General features: G+C 57.0%; 1 protein-coding gene across 1 annotated transcript; it reads left to right on the top strand.

The window, feature by feature from the left end:
- Nucleotides 1-5,546: 5,546 nt before the first annotated feature.
- On the top strand, nt 5,547-20,484 carry SLC7A10 (solute carrier family 7 member 10). Its single transcript, XM_032841998.1, has 11 exons — nt 5,547-5,797; nt 14,654-14,858; nt 16,774-16,925; nt 17,127-17,252; nt 17,322-17,475; nt 18,168-18,291; nt 18,373-18,476; nt 18,816-18,912; nt 19,081-19,230; nt 19,842-20,019; nt 20,264-20,484. Exons 1-11 carry the CDS (start codon nt 5,647-5,649, stop codon nt 20,392-20,394), a joined length of 1,572 nt encoding a protein of 523 aa, XP_032697889.1. The 5' UTR covers nt 5,547-5,646; the 3' UTR covers nt 20,395-20,484.
- The last annotated feature ends 1,173 nt before the right edge of the window (nt 20,485-21,657 follow it).

Here is a 21,657-nt window from a genome sequence, read left to right as displayed (position 1 = left end):
TGTTCATCTATTCCGGAACCTGAATGTACTTGGAAGTGTTTATCCATTCTATGGATAATGGTTCAACAGGTTTCCAGTCTGGGGCTGCTTGGAAGAGCACAGCCATAAATACTATTGTAGACGTCTTTCAGTGCACTTATACATTATTTCCTTTGAGTATGTCCCTGGGAGTGCTTCTTAGCCAGGGCCCTCCAGAAATAGTCTCTGGCAAAAGTTTAGTTGGTGTTTTTTAATTAAGGGATGCAATCACGGGGAATCAAGAGGGAGGGGGAAAGGGAGTGAGGAAGGCAAGAGAGCCGATATGGAGATGAGTTTCAGAGCTGGCCATCACGGGGCCCCAAAAGTATCCCCCTCTGGGCCGGCGGGACCCTCTCACACGAGACTTTCTAACGAATATGATTTGTGACAGTCCATTGAGACAAACGAGGACTGGGAAGCATTTATCCGAGGGCTCCCGTCTGTCATCACCAAAGATTAAGCCCAAGTGTGTTAACTCCCCTGCACTTTGGTTACAAGTTTGTGGGCACTGGGGGAGGTCCTTCATTATCTCACACCTCAGGGCTCGCAGAGAAGCCCCAGGGCATGAGGGGAGGCGGCAGGAGGTTGTACTGGAAATGGGAAACAAAGTAGCAAGGTGAGGAGAGAGGATTGGAGGTGGTACCCACAGGCAACTGATACAGAAGAGAGATGCTGGGCCATGGGCACTTGGAGATACAGCACATGGTGCCGGGCATGGGGGCGCCAATGGACACCCTCCCCCGGCACCATATGGGAGTCCTGTGTTTCTCCACACCCTTGCCAACCGCGGGGCTGAATTTTAAACCCTCTGGTGAATGTGCAGTGGTAGCCCTTTCTGGTTTTAAGTGGCATTTCCCTGACGACTAATAAGGTTGAGCACCTGTTCAGGCCCCTTGGGGATCCTTTTTTTTTTTTTTTAAATGAAGCACCTACTGACTACTGATTTGTAGTGACTTTCATATTTTTTATATACAAGCTCTTTATCAGATCTACAAATTGAAATGACTTCTCTCACATGGGATTTACTTTTCCCTCTTTAATCACACTTTTTTTTTAAAGATTTTATTTATTTATTTGACAGAGATCACAAGTAGACAGAGAGGCAGGCAGAGAGAGAGAGGGAAGCAGGCTCCCCGCCGAGCAGAGAGCCCGATGCGGGACTCGATCCCAGGACCCCAAGATCATGACCTGAGCCAAAGGCAGAGGCTTAACCCACTGAGCCACCCAGGCGCCCCATAATCACACTTTTTGATTAACAGAAGTTTTTAATGTTAACGGAGTCCAATTCTTTTTTTTTTTTCCAGTAGTGCTTTCTGTGCCTGTTTAAGAAAGTGAATCTATTCTCTCCCCTATGTCTTCTTCAAGCTGCTTTGTTGTTTTTACCTCTCAGGCGCACACTCCACTCACACAGCCAAGGACTTTGTGTTAGGATGTGGTATAACATAGAGATAAAGGGTATTTTTTTTTCCAACATGGATACTTTCTCCATTGCTCAGCAATGTCGGCTTGTGGTGGTACACCAGAGCTGAATGGGTTTATTTCAACAATGTCTGCTTGGTGCCACTGGTTGATTTGTTTATCCTTGTACCATTAACACAGTTGTTAGCGGTAGTAAGTCCTCCAACTTTGTTCTTCTTTCTATGTATTTTAGAATCAGCCTGTCAAATTTCACCACCCCTCCCCCCTTCCCCAAATCCAAGCAAATAACAGCAAAACCCCTTGGATGAATGAGTGCTTTGGGTCTCTAGATCAATTCTATAGATCAACTTGAAGAAAACCATCTTAAATTCTAATCCACAAACAGAGTATACTTCTCAATTAATTTATATGTTTTACAATTTCTCTCAGTGATGTTTTATAGTTTTCTGTGTAGAAATTGTACACACGGGGCGCCTGGGTGGCTCAGTGGGTTAAAGCCTCTGCCTTTGGCTCAGGTCATGATCCCAAGGTCCTGGGATCGAACCCCGCATCGGCTCTCTGCTCAGCAAGGAGCCTGCTTCCCTTCCTCTCTCTCTGCCTGTCATCTCTGCCTGTCAAATAAATAAATAAAAATCTTAAAAAAAAAAAAAAAGGAAATCATACACATAATTTACTACATTTGTTTTTAGGTGTTTTATTTTTATGCTGTTACAAATTGTATTTTCTAATTATTGTTGGTACAAACAGATACAATTAGTGGGGTGCCTGGGTGGCTCAGTTGGTTGAGCATCTGACTCTTGGTTTCGCCTCAGGTCATGTTCTCATGGGTCATGGGAGTGAGCCCCACATGGAGCCCTTCATCGGGCTCCACACTCGACAAGGAGTCTGTTTGGGATTCTCTCTCTCTCTCTCTCCCTCTGTTGCTCCCCCTCTCGTGCTCTCTCTCTCTCTCTCTCTCTCATGCTGTCTCTCTCTCCCTCAATAAATAAATAAAATCTTTTTTTTAAAGAGATATGTTTTTACCCATTGAACTAGTATCCAGTGACTTTGCTAAATTAACTAATTAACCTTAAATTTACTTGTTTTTTATTTTTTTACCCAATATTGTCATATGTGAGAGATAGCTTTATGTCTTTTTTTTTAAAGATTTATTTATTTTGAGAGAGAAAGAGAATGAGGGGGGCAGGCAGAGGGAGAGAGAAAGAAAATCTAAAAGCAGACCCCCTGCTGAGTGCGGAGCCCAACGCAAGGCTTGATCTCACAACCCTGAGCTGAAATCAAAAGTTGGACACTTCGCCAACTGTGCCACAAGACAGTTTTATGTCTTCCTTTCCTATTTTCATGTCTTCCTATTTCTTTTCAGATTAGCTTCTTTCCCTTAATAACATGAGCTTACGTTTCTTCTCTCTTTTCGTAGTTTAACAACTCATTTCTTCTTAGCACTGAATATCGCTCAACTGTGTGAACAGACCACAGTATATCCATTCACCTAGTGAAGGGCATCTTGGTTACTTCCAAGTTTGGGCACTTTTGAATATAGCTATTATAAACATAAACATCCATACACAGGTTTTTGTTTTCAATTCCTTTGGGTAAATACCCAGGAGCGGGACTGTCAGATTGTAGGCTAAGAACATGGTTTGTAAAAAACTGCCAAACTGTCTTCCAAAGTGGCCATACCATTTTCTGATACCCCCACAATCAATGAATAAGCATTCCTGTTGCTCCACATACTCACGAGCATTGAGATATGTTTTTACCCATTGAACTAGTATCCAGTGACTATGCTAAATTAACTAATTAACCTTGAGTGTGGTCATTGTTCTAAATTCTGGCAACTGAACGGTGAACCCTTTTACTTCTTTTTCTTGCCTTATTGCACTGGCTAGGACCTCCAGCGCAATGAATGAGTTAACCCTCTGGAAGCTAACGTTCTTCCTCATGTCCAGGCTCAGTGGAAAAGTATTCAACATTTCAGCATCAAACGTGATGTTACCTGTAGGGTTTGGGGGGTTTCGTTTGTTTCCTGCAGGGCTTGGGGTTTGGGTAGAAACCTTTATCAGTATGAGGAAATTCTCTTCTGTTTATAATTTGCTAAAATTTTTTTGTTTAAATCATGGATGACTGTTTTCTGAATCTATTGAGAAGACGTTATGGTTTTCCTTGCTTTATTCTGTTAATGTGGGGATTACTGATTGAGTACTGGGGAGTACTGATTTAGAGGCAAACCAATCTTGCCAACTTTTTATTCCAATTGGGATTTGCAGATTCTAGTTCAATTCCACTAAAATGTCCTCTTGAACGGTGGGTCTGGACAATAACATGCAAATTCCATCCTACCAGTGCCCTAGAGTCACTCCTTCTCTCCAAACACATATTCTACATTTCAGGATCCAGGCTCAAAACCCACAGGCTCCTGGCCCGTGCGTGGGGTTCGCGCCAACCCCTGAACGCACTAGCCCTGGCTGGACGCTCTCCCAGCAGACCCTAGCGTTGCAAAGGCAACTGGGTGGGGAGAGTGGAACCAGCAGGTCGACACCCCAACTCCCCCACCCCACCCAGCGACACCAGGCCTCTCCGGAGCCGTGCCGCCGCCCCCACCCCTCCCCTGCGCGAGGCTCCTTTAAGAAAGCCGGCGGCTGAGCGCGTCTCTGGGGCGGGAGGCAGAGGGCGCCAAGAATGCCGGACTCCGACGGGAGTGCGAAGGCTGAAGCTTCGCCGGTGGCCTCCCCGCCGCGTCCCCCAGCCCTCCACCCGGGGTCGTCCTGCTCCTTACCCCCAGATCCCCGCCCCCAATTCGAAGTTCCCTCGCCCGCAGCCAAACTCCCTGCACCGCCCGGCTCACACCTGGATGCTCCGCCCGCAGCCCGGGACCGGACCCCAACCCCCACCCCAGCCCGGGGGCTGCCCGGAGGCCGTCGGACCCAAGCGGGGCCTTCCGCCAGCCCCGAGGCCGCGGGCTAGGGCAGGGGGGGGGATGGGGGCGCCCGGAGCAGCCTCATCCACATGCAGGGGACGGCGCGGCGCGGCGGCCGCCAGGAAAGGACAAAGGCTGTTCCGCCGCCGGCCGCACCGTGCCAGGCTCGCCCCGCCCGTCGCCCCGGTGGCCCCCGACGCCGCCCCCCTTGTGTCTGCTTCGCGGGCCCGGGCTGCACAGGCCGGAGGGCTTCCGGGAGGAGGCGGCCTCCTTGTGACCCTGCACGCCCGACATCGTCCGTGACCTCAGGAGCCACAGCCCCGGGTGGCACGGTCTCCTTGAGCCGGGCTGGACTGGTCTCTGGCGAAGGCCCCAAGTTCTAGTCCACCGAGCCCCCACTCTCACCTGTGACCTGGCATCTGCAGATGGGACCTGCCCGACGCAGCCCAGAGTGCAGCAGGACGGGGCTGGGAGATAGGTGGGGGAAGGGTTGGTCAGAACTTCTTCCAGGTCTCCCTAAAGGGCTCTGAATGAGGGTTAGAGGTCAGACTTGTGATGGTGGGTGCTTAGGGTCTCCTGACCTCTCCCAGAGCTTCCTGGACGCGCCCCTCCTAGAGCGATATCTCACGCCCCCCATCCCGTCTAGAAGCCAAGGAGGCATCAGAAAGGGTTTGGTTCTGGGCCTTGCCACTAGCTCTGTGATTCTCCTTAAGTTATCTCTGGGCCTCAACTTCCACCTGTAGAATGGACGCAACCTCCACCCTTCCGTCAGCCCGCGAGCACTCGGGGCCCGCGCCAGGATTTAAGAAGTTTGGAAGCGCCAGCGCGCAGAGGGTCCCAGCACACAGACAGCTATTATTCTGGCCAGCTTCCTCAGTCTCCTTGAGGGCAGGGACAGTCTTGCCGTTGAGCTCTGCTCCCCCACCCCTACCCCACCCCACGACTAGATGTAACTCAGGCAGTGAGAGGGCCTCTTCCTTAGTTCAGCTAGAAAGTTCTTCCTAGGTCTGCCCCAAGTCCTCTCCTTCCTCCCCCCCCAGGCAGGGGGGTGGGGGCAGTTCCCTTTAAGGGAGGTGGGGGAGGGGGGCTGCCAGCCGGTCCTCCTTCCGCCCCTCTCCGGCCGCGCAGCCTGGGGCACTTGGTCCGGGCCCCGCGCCAGCGCATGCGCCCGCCTGTGGGCGCTGTCCGGGCTGCGAAGGCGGCGAGAGCCGACAGACGGACTGACCGACGGACCCGCGGCGGGTCGGACAGACTGGGCAGCACAGGGAGCGGGGACGCGGCGGTTGAGCGACATGGCCAGCCACACGCAGCAGCCGAGCGGACGCGGGAACCCTGGCCCTGCACCCTCGCCCTCCCCCGGCCCGGGCCCCGGCCCCGGCCCCTCGGAGCGGGTGGCGCTCAAGAAGGAGATCGGGCTGGTGAGCGCCTGCACCATCATCATCGGTGAGAGGGGCCGCGGCAGGCGGGTGCCTGGGATGGTCGGGCTAAAGGCTCGGGGTGCACTGCTGCCCAAAACAAGGGGCACCCCCGCTCCGGGTGCTCCTACCGATCTGCGACTGTGGGACACGTGAGGGGATGGCCAGAGCACCTATGGGTGTCTCCCCTCAGACAGCGGCAGGAGGGCTTCTTGTTCCCACCTCCCCAGGTCCCCCAAAGTTCTGCACCTGAGGGAGGTGAGGGCCCCATCCACCGCTGGAATTCCCCTGCTGCCTTTATTTTGTTGTGGGTTTCAGCAAGACAGAATGCTCTTGGTTTTCTCATCTATGAAAGGGAGGTGAGGATAATCCTGCCTTGAGTGCCAGGAGCCCTGTAAGTGTGGGGACTGGATAGGCTGACCCAGGTTAAGGCTCCAGGTTCTGGACTGTGGCTCTAGTCCCAGGTGCCATGCAACGAGGGTGATTAATTCTTCTAAAGCAGGAGACCCCCAGCCCACTGGGTACACTGGACAGGTAGAGCCAGCCCCAAGGGGGAAGAGGTTCAGAGTATATGATTACTGCAGAGTTTGGTGGCAGGACCCTGGGGAGAGGGTGGAGCCGTCAGTGACTGGAAGCCAGCCACCGGTGGGCACAGCAAGCCTGCAGAAAAAGCCAACCTGCTTCCTGGGCTGGAATCCCAACAGGCACTCACATCTTGTGGCCTCCTCTTCCCCACTGGAGAATGGGTCCCCCATATGGGGACTTCTGAGTAGCCACAGGACTCGGGACAAGGCGCAAGTCATGGATGCTGACTCCTCAGGAACTAGGTAACCCAGATCTGTGTGTCCACACCGAGGGCCTCAGAGACCCTCCTGGGAGTGGTCGGTTCCATACCGTGTCCCAGGAGACACAGACTGGGTGGATGGATCCGGGCATCTTGACTGCTTTATTCTATTGCCAGCCGGGTCTTCTCCTCCCCAACCAGTAGGATCTCCTTGTGCACCCACTGCCCACCCATCCTCAGACCCCTGGAGATGGAGAAGGTTGGAGACTCAGGTGGGAGGACAAGGGTCTTCCCCTCCTCCTCTTCTGCCCCCAAACTGGGAGCTCCTGCCCTGGGGCTGGGATCTGGCTCTGAGCCACCCCCACACTCACACTGGAAGTTGCCCTAGAACACAGGCCTTGTGCTGGTAGCATCCCTGCTTCACCCACTTGCCCCTGGAATGGAGTCTTCCAGGAGTGGCTCCTGCAACCTTCTTGGCGTTGGACATCCCTGCTCCATGATCTGCTGGGAGGAAGGGCTGGGTCCAGGGCTTTAGCCAGGATACTGGTTAGAGTCTTGCCCTGGCCCACACCCTCTCCAGGATCTGTGCTCCCAGGGACAGGAGGCCCACACATGATGGAAGGACCATGGAGTCAAGAAGCTGGCCATGTCTGAGTCAGCTGCCGTGCCAGCAAGGTGCAGGGAGAGACACAGTTCTTCTGGGGCTGTCTCGGCTAAGCAGCCATCCTTGAGCTGTATTTCTGCTCTGCTTCCTCCCACATCCTATCAGCTTCAGGTCAGGTGGAGGCTGCTGGCTCCTCTCTCCTGGAAGGAGAGCCCCGGGTGGTGGTGGTAGGAAAGGAGGAGGCCTAGCTGCACCATCCCCTGCAGCCTGCGGGACAGACCCGCGCGTCCCAGCTCGGCCCTTGCCGCCCCCCCATTCTTCAGCCCATCCCTGCTGTTCCAGGTCCACTGCTCCCTTGGCCTCCAGACCTTGAAGTCTGAGCAGGGGTAAGAGGTGGCTTGGCCGAGGGCTGCAGACTTGGGAAGGGAACCCAGAAGACCTGACCCCAGCACGGGACACTCAGGGGTGGTCCGACGACCCTGCTGAGGGAGCTTCGAAGAATTCCAGCTGGCAAGAGATGGACAAGGGGAGAATGGATGTGGACCAGAGGGGACAGGACATGAGGGAGGAAGCATCTGTGGGCTGAGTAAGGGTCTGCCCAGCCCTTCCCACCTTATGCCCTGGAGGCCCCGCTCCCCACCCACTGTTCCTTTGTTACCAGCTCCTACAGTTGCTCTCTGCAAAACTTCAAATAGCCCCTCCCAGAAGGTCCTATAATTCTCTCTCCTTGTACCCTCTGCCCCCTCGTAGACCGAGGAGTGGGGCTTTCTGGAATGGGATGATTCGGAAGGGCTTTGGGTTGGAGGAAGACTCCACCTGAAGTGTGTTTGGGGCAGCACCTGCTGGCCCCAGCCAGCACACCTGCAGGGAGATGGGCCAGCCTTGGAGGGAGGGGAGCCAGCTGAGCAGGGCTCCATAAGACACTGCTGCATCTCATACCTCTTCTGAAAAACACTTCTTATTACATTATGAAATCATGTTCTCCCTTTATCCCATTTGATTCTCATGCCCACCTTGTAAGGCGGGAGTGTTTATACCCATTCTACAGACATAGAAACTGAGGTTGGAAGTTAAATGGCACTTCTGCAAGCAGTAGACCTTGGGATTTGGAACCAGATTTGGACCCAATCTTCCAATTCAGTGCCCTTCCCCATACTATTCTGGTGCTGCCAAAATTGGGGCCAGGTTCAAAGCCCTCAGTGGGGGAGGGTTGGGATTGACCCAGCTCCCCACTTCCCATGGTTGGATGAACAAACAAAGGGACAAAGGAATCTCCCCGACTAACCACCCCCGCCTAGGGCTGTATGTACAGAATCTCTTGTCCTGACTCAGGGCCCCCAGCCAGCGCCCTCTCCCAATCCACACCTAAGGAATGGGTGTGCCCAGGTCCAGCAGAGTGAGAATCACCCTGGATCTGCTGACCAGGCTGCCCCATCCTCCACTCTCTCCCTTCAACTCAGGGATCCCACATATGCTGGTCTTCATGTGTCAGGCTCAGGTATGTTTAGAGACTCAGAGGTCTGCTTTGTGAACCCCATCTCCTTAGGTGACAATCCCTGCTCCTCCAAGGATGGGCAGGCCCCTCTCTGTTGTCTCCAGGGCTAGAGGTGGCTGGGCTGCTCAAAGGATGGCTCTGTCCACAAGCTCGGCCCCTCCTCATAGGGACCCTGAGAAAGACCCTGTCTGTGTCTCCCAGCCCTGATGTGCAGACGAGGAAGTGCTAAGGTGAAAAAAAAATAAGGTGGCGGTGGGGAGGATGGTGGGGAGGAAATGAGTCAGGAGTGGGATGGGGCCCAGTTGGTGGGGACTTTGCCGATTGCAGTGAGAAATTTGTCTCTTTTCAAGGTGGAAGAGGGCTTTGAGCAAAAGGGGGTGGGAATGGACAGGATCAGACAGGATGGCATGAGGCGACATGGGATAGGGTAGATGGGATGGGATAGGATATGGGATGGGATGGGACAGATGGGATGAATAGGATAGGATATGGGATGGAATGAGAGAGAATAAGATGGGATGGCATGGGGTGAGAAGGGATAGGATGTAATAGGGTATAGAATGGGATGGGATGGGATGGGACAGGATGGGATGGGATGGATAGGAGAGGATATGGGATGGCATGGGATAGGATGGGATGGGATGGCAGGGGGTGGGATGGGATGGATGAGATGGAATTAAGTGAATGGAATGGGATGGGATAGGCTATAGGATGGGATGGAAGGATGGGCTGGGACGAGATGGACGGGACGGGATATTTGGGATTGGACCTAGGATGGCATGGGATAGGCTATGGGATGGGATGGGATAGGATAGGATGGCATCCACCATAGAGAAGAAGCTGTGGGCACCAATGGTAGAAGCAGGAAGCTTGGTCAAGAGTGTACCTGAGTCCCTCGTATAAGAGATGATGATGGTTGAGAGCAGGGTGGCTGCGATGAGGTGCTGAGGGGAGGTTCAGTTCTGGGTGTGTTTGGAAGACAGAGCCAAAGGATTTGTAATGAACAGGGTGTGAGGTGTGGGAGAAAGAGAAGAATCAGGGGCGACCCCAGGTTTGGGCCTGAGCCTCTGGAAGCCCGGTTTGCTGTTTATTGGTCTAGAAAGAATGAGAGGAGTAGGTCTTGGGGGCAGGGGGTTGAAAGTCGGGGATTTCATTGCAAACATGTGAAACTCGCAATGCTGTTTGCTGAGTAATCAGCTGGATACCCAGGTTTGGTTCAGGGAAGAGGTCCATGCTAGGCATATAAATTTGGGAGTTGCCAACAGAATCTGGGGGTACTGGTGGAGGCCTTGAAGGAAGGGTGTGTGGAAGGAAAGGGGCAGAGGCCCCAGGACTGCGCCATGGGCACTCAACGTCTGGAAGTCAGGAAAGAGAAGGACCAGCAGAAACATCCAGAAGGAGCAGCCCACAAGGTGGGAGGATGGGCAGGAGGCTGAGTGTGGAGGAAGGGCTTAACCTGCCAAATGCCACTGATGAGGCAGGCAAGATGTGGTCTGCGGGTGGACGGTTGGGTCCAGTGGAGTGGAGCTCATCGATGACCTTGACCCAGCCTGAGACTGGGCACAGGCGAAATTTGCTTGGCGGGCCGGGCTGGGCTGAGCCAGGCAGAGCAAGCTCCACACTTCTGCTCATCCCTCTCTTGAAAGGAAAGTGGGTTAGGCCGGAGGTGCCCGCAGGCCAACTGGCAATTCCAGACGTGTCCTGGAGGCATCCCCACTCACCTCCCTGGGGTTCTGCCAACACCCTCAAAGGGCACTTCTCTCTCCTCAGAGGGATGCCCAACACATGCTCATTAAGGACACATGTGTGTTTGGGGGACAGCAGGGCCCCCAAAGCGGAGCTCTGGCCGTTGACCCCAGCATGTTTGAGGTCCCTTGGGGAGTCTGGTTTCCAAAGGCCCGATTGGGTGGCCTGGGGTTTCTCCAAGCTGGAAGACAATAGTGAGATTAATAAGCACTTCCTGGGGCCTCTGATGAGCAAGGCAGAGTGGGAGCGCACCCCCTCACTGCCTCCTCTCCCCACTTCACAGATAAGAAGACTCTGAAAGGCCAAGTATCTTGTCCACAGCACCCCACCACGAGGTATCTGGGATTCGAACCCAGATCTAGGGAACCTCAACTAGCACCATAGTCTGTGGCCTCGGGGACCTACTGATGGGAATGTGGAGCTTTTTCCCAGAGGCCTCATGGGTCATTCCCTAATGAGAAGGTGCTGGGACTCGTTGCCCAGAGCAGAGGAAGGAGGCCTGGCCTATGGCCAGCCCCTGATCAGACCCGAGAGCCCTAGAGTTATTCTGTCTCGGGCCAACAGGCCAATGTGACAGGAAGAATCCCCATTGTGGGCCTGCTAGCTAAAAGAGGCACAGCTAGGCAAGGTGTATGTAGATGACTTAGGCCTTATGGGTTCTCTGTCCTCTGGGGGGCTCCGGCTCCTCATTGCAGCAGGCCGGGGCACCCATGCAAGGTGGCCAATGTGGAATCCCTTCCTCACCATCCTCTCGGTACCATGGCAGTGGGCCAAGGTGGGAGGTCAGTGAGGGCTTCCTGGAGGTGGCGCAGCTTCTGGGAATCCAGTGAGCTGAGGAGAGTTCTGCCACCATGTGGGACAGGGGCCCGTAAGCAGACTGTGTTTCCTTAGGCCTTCTGCAGATGTGCAGAAAGTGTCTGCCCTGCCCAGCGGGGACTCCACCAAAGTCAGGGTTGAACCAGCCCTCTGCTGCCCCCTAGCTCAGTGGCCCTACCTCGCAAATGGGGAAACTGAGGCCCAGAAGGGCAGCGCTGGCCTGAGATCACACAGCTGACTCCCCAAAGTGTTTCTAGCAATGAGGGGTTGTGCCAGCAGCCTGACCTGCCAGGACCTCCCTGCCCACTCCCAAATCAGACTGCACTTTGCCCCCATCCACACCCAGGGCAGCTGGCTCCTTCCACCACCATGACCTCCACCGTCTACCCTGTGACCTCCACGGTCAGCCCCTGAGTCCCAGAAATAGGTCAGCACACACCGAAACAGCCAGGAGAACAATGGCCCTTTCTTCGTTCCTCTGTGGAGCCGACTAAGCCCCATCAGGCCAAACATCTTAATGTGATAAAAACCACCCAGTGTGGACTGAGGGGAGAGGGATGGGAGGGGACTAGAGGGGCCTCCTGGTGGGCGCTCACCTCCTCACCCACCTGTGTGGGAACTCTGGCCCTGCAGGGACCACAGAGCACCCATGCCACTGGGTGAATGGGACTGCAGAGGCCTTGGAACCTGCATTTCTCCAACCCGCTGCCCTCAGACACCTGACTGGGCGCTCAGTAGTATCTCACAGCCCATCCCATGTTCCCTGATTCCTGCTCCTCCTCTTCTCCAAGAGCAGGTTCCCCAAGGGCTGGGCTTTCCCACTGCTGTGTCCTGAATCCAACAGGGCTGATTCCACTGGACTTGAGCATGAGGGCTGAGAAGGGAGGCCTGAGCCCACAACCACTGGGAGGGCTGGACAGGCCCCCCTGCCATAACCCTTACAGCTCCGTGGTCCCTCCTCCAGGCCTCCTGTAATCATTCAGATGCTGGATGTCCCCACCCCTGTCCCCAGTGTCCTCGTCCTGCCCTCTGCCACTCACCCAAGCTCATGGCCCCTGTGGCTCCTTGCAGAGCCCCACTCAGGCCACGTGGTCCCCAGAGCGGCCAGTGGACCTCAGTGGGGTCTTCTGCCACCTTCCGGCACAAACCTGGGGCAGATGCCAGAAGTTGTCCAGGGCCAGAAGGAGAGGCCCCCAAGGACCTCAGAGACACCAACTGGCACACATGTTCCTTTCAGCCACATGGGCCTGCACTATAGGCCAAGGCCATGTGTCCACACAATCACGATCCCCCGGCCCATCCCCCAAGTGCCAGCATTGGCGTCTCCAGCTCCTGGGCACAGGCTAGTGACACGTCCCTTCAGACCCCAACCTGGGAGGACAGGATGCTAGGTGTGTCTTTCCCAAGGGCTAAGCCCATGAGGCCCCGCCATGCTGAACTCTAGAGAGGGCCAGGGTCCCCATGGGCTGGGTTGCTTGGGTCCCTGGATGCCCCAAGCCTGAATGCACCCGGCTCCTTCCAAGGCCACCCAGCCCCCGCTGGCTTCCAACCTCACTGGCATTTGGCAAATCCCACTCCACCGAGCCCTGAGAACAGAGGCTGTGCTGCTGGATAGCGCGAACTCAAAGACCCTTTAGAAAGCAGAGCCAGGCCCCAGCCCCTCAGGGTAGATAAGGGAGGTGGCCCCTCTCCCGCTGGAAGCAGGCTGACGGCTCAGCTTACCTCTGGGGGCTGGGGGACAGGAATTCTTTGGTCCTTATCTGGATGTATTTAGGGCTCCTGGGATGTGACTAGAAAACCAAGTGGGGCACCGTGGCCGTCCAGACTGGAAATCTGTGTCGGCCGGGGGTGGGGTGGGGGGTAGCACCGTGGACAAGGAATGCATGCAGATTGGCAGCCGCGGCCGTGTCCTTGGCCAGGCCCGCCTGTGGGCCTGGCAGGTGGAGCAGGCAGGCTCTGCCTCGATGGGTGTACATTCTCTCACCGGACCTGGCAGGTGGGGTCATCCTGTCGAGGGACAGAGCGTCCGCTCCTAGCAGCGTTGCTTTTTTATTCATGGGGCCTGGGCATTCTGGGGTCATTTCCTCTTGGGCAGGTCCTCGTGCAAACCACCAACGATGAGACCTCATTTGTGTGCACAGAGGGTGAGACCCAGGTCCCCCAGAGCATTGCCCTTTTTACCCTAACTGCCAGGGAGCTTACAGCTCAGTGGGCACTCAGTCTTGCTCACCCTGAGAACCTGCTCTGCAGACCATGGCTTGGCCCTCTGAGCATTCAGACTGCACATCCCCAGATGCTGCGGATCAATGGAGTACCCCCAACACGTGTCACAGTCCGCAAGACTCCGAGTCAGCCCAAGGACAGGGCAGGCCTCCGGTGACCCTGGCAGACTCCCTTCACGTCTGAGCCTCGGAAGCTGTGACCACCCCCCTCCTCCTCTTTGCAGTGCCTCTCTAGGAGAGCTGAGCAGAGACGGCTGCCCCCGCTTCACAGATGGGAAAATCAGTCTTTCAGGTTAGGACTTCGGTGCCGCTTTGGGCATCGGGCCATCCGTGCACCCATTCAATTTATTCGACAGATGTGTAGTGAGCACCTACTATGTGCTGGGGGTTGGAGGTGAGTGAGACCAGGTACAGCAACAGACGCACCCACAATCACGCAAGGATGCCGAGTACATCTGGGTCGAGAATGAGCGGATGGCTTCCTATATGGTATCTTGCCGATGCCTCACAGAAACCTCTCGTACAGGTAGATCTTGAGAGGTGACCTGAGCCCCAGCTGAGGTTTCCCACTGTGGTGCTGGGATTAGAGCATTGACTCCTCTCTGCATCCAGCAGGCTGTCTCAAGGAGACAGGCGGTCTTATCCAGACCGCGGGCTGGCCGCGTCTCTTATCAGCCTGCCATTGCCATCCTTCCATGATGGCTGTTGACCTTCCCCAGCTGTATAAATGCACTCGTTCCTGTCCCTCTCCCTCAAGGCCCACCGGTCCTTGCCCAGGACTGGAAATATTTCAGCGGTGCCAGGAAACAAGGTCCCTTCAGCATCTATGTCTGCAGTCTGGGTCCTAGATCAGGGAGGAGTCCAGCAAGCAGGTCCCCGAGCTGCTGAGCCCCCTCCCTCATGCTTGCCCACCTTCTGGGAGGAAGCAGGGGCGATAGAGAAATGAGAGCAGGACTCATGTCCCCGAACTGGGTGGACGAGGTGCCTCTTCCCATGCCAGGGCCTGGGGAAGGGGAGATAATGAGCCCAGATGGGATTTGCAGGGTCTGAGGCCCCTAGTGGCATCCACAGGCCTGTAGGCCCACCTTCCCTCTCCTCGTCCTCCTCCAGGGAGCAGCCGGGGTTTCCTTTCTCATTGTAGCATCTGGGAGCCTGAGAAGGCTGGGCTGTCTAAGGGGATCCCAGACCTGATGCCTCCCCATCTCTCCCCACCCCAGGAAACATCATTGGCTCGGGCATCTTCATCTCCCCCAAGGGGGTCCTGGAGCACTCGGGCTCTGTGGGTCTGGCTCTCTTCGTCTGGGTCCTAGGTGGAGGCGTCACTGCCCTGGGCTCCCTCTGCTACGCGGAGCTGGGAGTCGCCATCCCCAAGTCTGGTGGGGACTATGCCTATGTCACTGAGATCTTCGGGGGCCTGGCTGGGTGAGTGTGGGGCACCAGCGGGGTCGGTGGGGGAGGGGATGACAATCTGGAATGGAGGGTCACTTGGGCCCTGGACTTCAGTTTCTTCTTTTTCTCACATCTCAGGGAGGTCATGGGATGCATAGAGGAAAAGAAGGTGGGGGTGTTGGGCAATCTTCCAACGCCAGAATGGGCTGGACACTCTGGCTGGCCCCTTGACCTCTCTGTGCTTCCTTCTAAATGTTTCTTGAAGCCTACTCCCCACCTGGGTGATTCCCGCAACAAAGGAAGGGCAGCCTTGATTTTAGTCAACCCACATGTGTGTGTGGGGTGCATATAATTCCTACCAGCGCCCTGCAAGAGGTTCCCTTTAAATAGCTCCACCCCCCACATTCTTTTATTCACCGATCAACATTAGCTGAGCACCTACTGTGTGCTGGGGACTAGAGATAAAAGGATCTATCCCTGTTCTCAAATTGTTCACAGGGCAGAAGGGAGAAAGCCCCTCTGTACTTGGGGAAGACCTAGAGAATTCTTGCTCTGTGGTGTGCGTGAGGGGCAGTGGTCCAGCGGCCAAAAGAATGGGGTTCCATCACCTAGTGAAGGCTTCTGGGAAAAACAACATTCACACCAGGGCTTAGAGGGCGAGCCTGATGTCTCTGGTATGGCCAGGGGCAGATCAGATCCACGGCAAGTGCCAGGGTTTGGAGGCCCTGGGTCTGCCTAGGGCCACGATGGGGGATTAGAGCTATTGCAATTAACCCCCTGAGCCATGCCGAGGGTCTGAATAAAGGTATAGGAAGTTTCTAGAATCATCCAGAAGACATGATAGCCAGGGTGGCCCGAGGGAGAGGTGGGGGCAGGAGGTGATAGCCACTTTCCCACTGGATGGACTCCATGGGAGGGAAAGTGTTGGGGTTGGGTTCCCATGCTGGTGGGGTCTGTGGCATATCTGGGGAGATGGTCTAGTCCGGTCTGGGCAGGAGGGTGTCTGGAGCTCAAAGGAAAAGTCTAGGCTAGAGTATCCAAAATTTGGTTCTGGGGAATGTGGGGAGGGGCCTTAAAGGGGTAGCAGTAGATGGGGTTTCAGGGTGTGTCCATGAGTGCTCTGCTCTGGGGAGAGGGTCCTCAAAGGAGACTGGGACCTGAGAAAGCAGAAAAATTGGGCTATGTGGTTAAGAGAATACTTGAGAAGTAGGAGCCAGGGAGGGCCCAAGGCCCAACCCTGGGGGGCCTGTCTTCTAAGGCTGACAGAATGGAGCAAGGGGTAGGCCACCAAGTAAAGGAGAGGACCAAGAGGAATCTACAAGCCCAGTGGTCCAGGGGTCACTGTGTCCCTGGATGCGGCAGTCCCCATCCTCAAGGTCTAGGAGCGTCCCCACAGACAGGTCCTCCCGAGGGTGCAGGCAGAGCCCCTGGGAAGAGGTTGGGCCTCACAACATTGAGCAGAGTCCGGGCTTGCATGTGGGTACCCCACAGTGGCAATATTTGGGCAAAAGGGACATAAATCGCTCCCTAACCCCTGCCGGGGCTCCTCGTGAGGTCTTATCCCCCAGGGGCCACGGCTCAGAGCCAGCTACCTGCAGCCATGGGCTCTGCTGAGAGACCCCACTGAGACCATAACCCAAGGTCCCGGGACAGCCTGCCCCAGCTCAGCAAACAGCCTGTGGCCACAGCTCATCAGCTATTAGAAAGGTGGCTGCTTCCCCAGTGTTTTTCGACACCTGCCCAAGGGCAGCCTGGAGCTCTTTAACCGTGCTAAATGTCATCTCTGTTGCAAAAGTCCATTCTTAGAACAGAATCGGCCCTGCCTTCCTGGCGCATCGCGCACCCTCGCCAGCCCCGGGTGCCGCGGCCTGAGGGGCAGCCCCCACCTGGGCTGGTTTGGCTGGGAGGGCGCTGCTGCCTCTGCCAGTGGGGCCCGTCCTCGTTCCAGCTTCCTGCTGCTCTGGAGTGCAGTCCTCATCATGTACCCAACCAGCCTGGCTGTCATCTCCATGACCTTCTCCAACTACGTGCTGCAGCCCGTGTTCCCCAACTGCATCCCCCCAGCTGCCGCCTCCCGCGCACTCTCCATGGCCTGCCTGAGTGAGTGCCTGCTCTGAGCCCGCGTGCTGCTCGCTGGTGTGGGAGGGCTGTGCATGTTCGGGAGGGGGCTTCCCTCCACCTGCCGGCCCCCTGGGAGCTCAGCCTCAGGGGGTGGGCTGCTGGGGGTGGGGGCTGCCGCTCTCCTGCAGCTTGGGCCAAACTTGGCCATGGCCTACCCGCCCTCTCTCCCTTCCTCCCCAGTGCTCCTGACCTGGGTGAACAGCTCCAGCGTGCGCTGGGCCACTCGCATCCAGGACATCTTCACCGGCGGGAAGCTGCTGGCCCTGTCCCTCATCATTGGCGTGGGCTTTGTCCAGATCTTCCAAGGTAGGGCCGGGGTGGGGCCGTGGACAGGGCTGCGGCGACAACACTGACCCCTGACCTCTGGACCCCCAGGACACTTCGAGGAGCTGAGGCCCAGCAATGCCTTTGACTTCTGGATGACGCCCTCTGTGGGTCACCTGGCCCTGGCCTTCCTCCAGGGCTCCTTTGCGTTCAGCGGCTGGAACTTCCTCAACTACGTCACTGAGGAGCTAGTCGACCCTCGAAAGTGAGTGGGATGCCTGGCCGAGTCCTGGGAAGGGAAGGGGTGCAGCGGTGGGAGAGGCAGCCTCCCTGTACAGGTCCGCTGCCTCCCGGGGCCCCGTCTGGTCATCTGCCTGACCGTGCTGCTGCTGGGACACCAGTGCTCCCTGCGAGGCTGTGGGCGGCCATGGCCCCTTGCCGTCAATGCAACCAGCCATCAGCCTTTAGCCAAAATTTATACGTGTGCGCACGACATGCCCTATGGATGAAGCCGATGGCTCCCTCTGATGCTTAGCCAGGGATCTCAACAGTGAACCGCTGGGAGCTGGGGCTGGGCTGATAGGGCGTTCGTGGGGGGGGGGGGGGAGATCTATGCACAGGACTCTAGGGGCACTTTGCAAGGATTTTTGAGGATTTTCAAGGCTGAGTTTGGCTGTATGCACTTTTCTCTTTGTGTACCGACAGTAGAGGTGCCCCTCGGGGTTTGATGTGGCCCTCCCCCCATCAGTCCCTCCTCCCACCTGCCTGTGCCCAGGCTCGAGCTGGGGGGCAGCAGGGGGACAGTAGTGCTGCCCCTTCCCTGTCCCAAGGCCCCCAACAGACCCAGAGTCTGGAGATGGAGACTCCAACTGCTCCCTTGCTGGGTCCTCTGGGTCCCACCTCACAGCCCCGCCACCCACCGGGACTGACGCTGACATACTGCACCGCTGCCCCCAGGAACCTACCCCGTGCCATTGTCATCTCCATCCCGCTGGTGACCTTTGTGTACACCTTCACCAACATTGCCTACTTCACTGCCATGTCCCCCCAGGAGCTGCTGGTCTCTAACGCGGTGGCCGTGGTGAGTGGGGTCCCACTTGTGCCTGGCTCCTGCCCACCCCTCCCTGCCTCACGCATGCCCTCTTCTTCTGTGCCCACTCAGACCTTCGGGGAGAAGCTGCTGGGCTACTTTTCTTGGGTCATGCCCGTCTCCGTGGCACTTTCCACTTTTGGAGGGATCAATGGCTACCTGTTCACCTCCTCCAGGTGACTGGATTGGGGAGGGGCTCAGTCAAGGTGAGGCAAGGCAGGTGCATGCAATCTGGCCAGGGGCCAGAGGGAGACAAATCCTGCCTGGTGGGTCTCATGTGAAGCTGGGACGATGAACTCCCCAGTTACAGGAGTCGGACCCCAACTCTGAGGTCCAGAAAGCAAAAGGGAGGTGGGGCAAGACAGGGAGGAACTGCCCCGTGGGGCTGCTGGGGCCCAGAGCAGGGGTCAGAGGCGACAGCTCAAGAGGGACATCACGTCTGGAGCGGAGGTCCAGGATCTGGTTGGTAGGAGGCCCGTGGCCGGACTCACGGCCGCCACCCATCTCTGTCCCAGACTGTGCTTCTCGGGGGCCCGAGAGGGGCACCTGCCCAGCCTGCTGGCCATGATCCATGTCCGACACTGCACCCCGATTCCTGCCCTCCTCGTCTGTGTAAGTTGTGGGGTCATGGCTGGCTGGGAAGGGAGCCGGAGCCACCCAGCAACGTGGGGAATGGTGGGGATTTGTCTCGGCCCTAGGGGGCAGCCCACAGAGGCAGCGGGGAGGGCCGGGACTGATGGAGGCAGGTGGGAGGCCACGCTCAGCCCGGTCCTCTCCCAGTGCGGGGCCACAGCGGTCATCATGCTTGTGGGAGACACGTACACGCTCATCAACTACGTGTCCTTCATCAACTACCTCTGCTACGGCGTCACCATCCTGGGCCTTCTCGTGCTGCGCTGGAGGCGGCCGGCATTGCACAGGCCCATCAAGGTAAGGCCCGGGAGTGGGGCCGGGCTGGCACATGTGGTCCAAGCCCCACGGTCATTTGTGCTCAGGGAGAGGGGGAGGGGAGCAGGTGAGGACAACGACTAGGATTCCAGTTTTAGCCACGTGCCTGGCCCTGCTCGGGTTGTGTGTGCACTGATGTATCCAGCACCCCCAACAGCCCCACGAGGGGTTGCTGTGTGCACTCTCAGCTTCCAGACAGGAAAGTCAGGCTCAGGTGCTTGCTCCCCGTCACATGGAACCCCAGGAGCACACACAGGACAGGAGACAGGAGAGCCTAGCCCAAGCTGAGTGCACATATTCTGTGCGTATAAATCCTGGAGCCGGACAAGGGCTCAGTGCCTAAAAAAGGTGACACACCGAAAAAGACAGAGACGTCAAGCCAAACAGCCAGGGACACATCGTTGCTGTGTGCAGCTCAGGGCCACGGAAACTTCAACAAATCCTTAACCGTTGGGCACCCTGGCCATCCCCTGAGGTGGCTTCTAGCTTGTTGGGCTGGAGGGGGGGAGCCCTCACGCCCCAGCAGGTGGGAAGCACGCGGGACCCCCCCCGGGGTGGGGGTGCCATGGGCAGTCCGGCTGGCTCTCCCCCAGGTGAACCTCCTGGTCCCCGTGGCGTACTTGGTTTTCTGGGCATTCCTGCTGGTCTTCAGCTTCATCTCGGAGCCCATGGTGTGTGGGGTCGGCGTGATTATCATCCTCACAGGGGTGCCTGTTTTCTTCCTGGGGGTGTTCTGGAGAAGCAAACCAAAGTGTGTGCACAGACTCACAGGTGAGCCGGGCAGCCTCCCCACGGCGGTGGGACCCAGGGATGCGACCCTCTTAGGGGCTGGCCCTGGAGCAGGTCCCCCCCACCACCCCGGCAGCTGCGGTGGCAACAGGATCCAGCCACCACCGGAAGTCTCCCCAAGAGGTGACCCCAGAGTCCAGGATCTGCCTGAAGGGAGCAGCTTCCTGAAGACCCCTGCCCCACAGAGTCAGACCCAAGGTCTATCTATTTGTCCATCTGTCCTCAGAGTCCATGACACGCTGGGGCCAGGAGCTGTGTTTCGTGGTCTACCCCCAGGGTGCCCCCGAGGAGGAGGAAAATGGCCCCTGCCAGCCGCCCCCACTGCCCGCCACAGACAAGCCTTTGAAGACACAGTGAGACATTCGCGGAGCCCGAAGCAGCTGTTTCTGTTTACATGTTGTTTATTGAGGAAGTGTTTTTGCAAAATAATTTTTTTTTTTTTGGATTTTTGTTCTGTTTTGTTTTGTCCTGGAAAAAAAAAGAGAGAGAGAGAGAGAGAGAGCGATCCGACATTTGGAGGCCTAGGCTGAGGGAGCCCTGCAGACGTGGGCTGGGCTCCCGGTCAGCACTGCCCCACTGGCTTCTCCTGCAAAGGTCTATGAATAAAACAGGGCTGGTGGGTGGTGTGCTTGTCTCGGGTGAGTCCCTGGTGGTCATCACTCAGCGGGGCTCGCATGGTGCTGGCTGCGGGCGGGGCCCCAGCAGGCTCTGGAGGAGGCCTTTGGTGTTTGGGGACTCCGCCTCCTGAGCCGGACACTTCATCTCTCCCTCGTGGGGTCCGGAGCCAGCCCTGCCCCAAAGGAACGCCGGGATCGGGAGACCCACAGGGCCAGCCCAAGGGTCAGCCACTCAGGAGGGTCTGGGCTTTTCTGTGGGAACTGCCTTTTGTTTTTGTTTTTTTCCATAAATCTCCGTGGAGTATCAGGACTTGGGAGCCCGTGGTCTCGCTCTGGTTTACAGGGAGAAACTGAGATGGGATGGAAGATGGGATGGAAGTGGCCACAGTCAGTTGGTGCTCAGCCGCTGTCCCTCGAGAAAGCATCCAGCAGCCTTTCCCAGGTCGGGGTAGGGGGGTTCGGGGCCTGCAAGAGACCGTAGGCTTCCTCTACCCTGTGCCCACATTCCCAGCCATGCCCTCCTGCCCTTGAAATTAAATCTTCAGCCACAGGGCAGAGGGCAAAGGGATCCTGCCTGGCTAGGCCCACACTGACACCACAGGCATGAGGACGGGGACAGAAGCCTCTTTGCCTCTCCTCTGGGCTGGCTGGGGGGATGGAAAGAGGGCTGAGCACCGGCCGGGGACCCTCCCCGGACTAGTCCATTACACCCACGGTCCTCATTTGGTCTGGCACAGCTCTGGCACCCCGGAGGGTGAATGAAGTGAGAAGCCACAGAAAACTCTCCACAGAGCCCTGCCCTAGCCCTCCTGCTCCCCGGAAATAGATTCCCAGAATGGAGGAGAAGGAGGGAGAGGGAGACCCCAGGAGGCCTGCCTCAGGGATCCTGACCTTACCCGCCTCCTTGCTCCAGCCCTGTGTGGCCCCGCCCACCATGCCCACCAGGGCTGGGGCTGCCGATGCAGCGAGTGGGCAGCTGGGCTTCCAGGCAGCCTCTCTGCAG

This window comes from Lontra canadensis, unplaced genomic scaffold (genome assembly GCF_010015895.1).
Source record: "Lontra canadensis isolate GAN:19392208 unplaced genomic scaffold, GSC_riverotter_1.0 scaffold125, whole genome shotgun sequence".
Taxonomy (NCBI): domain Eukaryota; kingdom Metazoa; phylum Chordata; class Mammalia; order Carnivora; family Mustelidae; genus Lontra; species Lontra canadensis.
Note: the sequence above shows the minus strand (reverse complement) of the source record. Positions and strands in the feature narration are given on the sequence as shown.

What these genes read in the sequence shown, in the direction of transcription:
- SLC7A10 (XM_032841998.1), top strand. Translation starts at nt 5,647, where the DNA reads ATGGCCAGCCACACGCAGCAGCCGAGCGGACGCGGGAACCCTGGCCCT. An exon ending in CGCCTGCACCATCATCATCG is followed by an intron (nt 5,798 to 14,653) that starts GTGAGAGGGGCC and finishes TCCCCACCCCAG; the next exon opens with GAAACATCATTGGCTCGGGC. An exon ending in ACTCTCCATGGCCTGCCTGA is followed by an intron (nt 16,926 to 17,126) that starts GTGAGTGCCTGC and finishes CTTCCTCCCCAG; the next exon opens with TGCTCCTGACCTGGGTGAAC.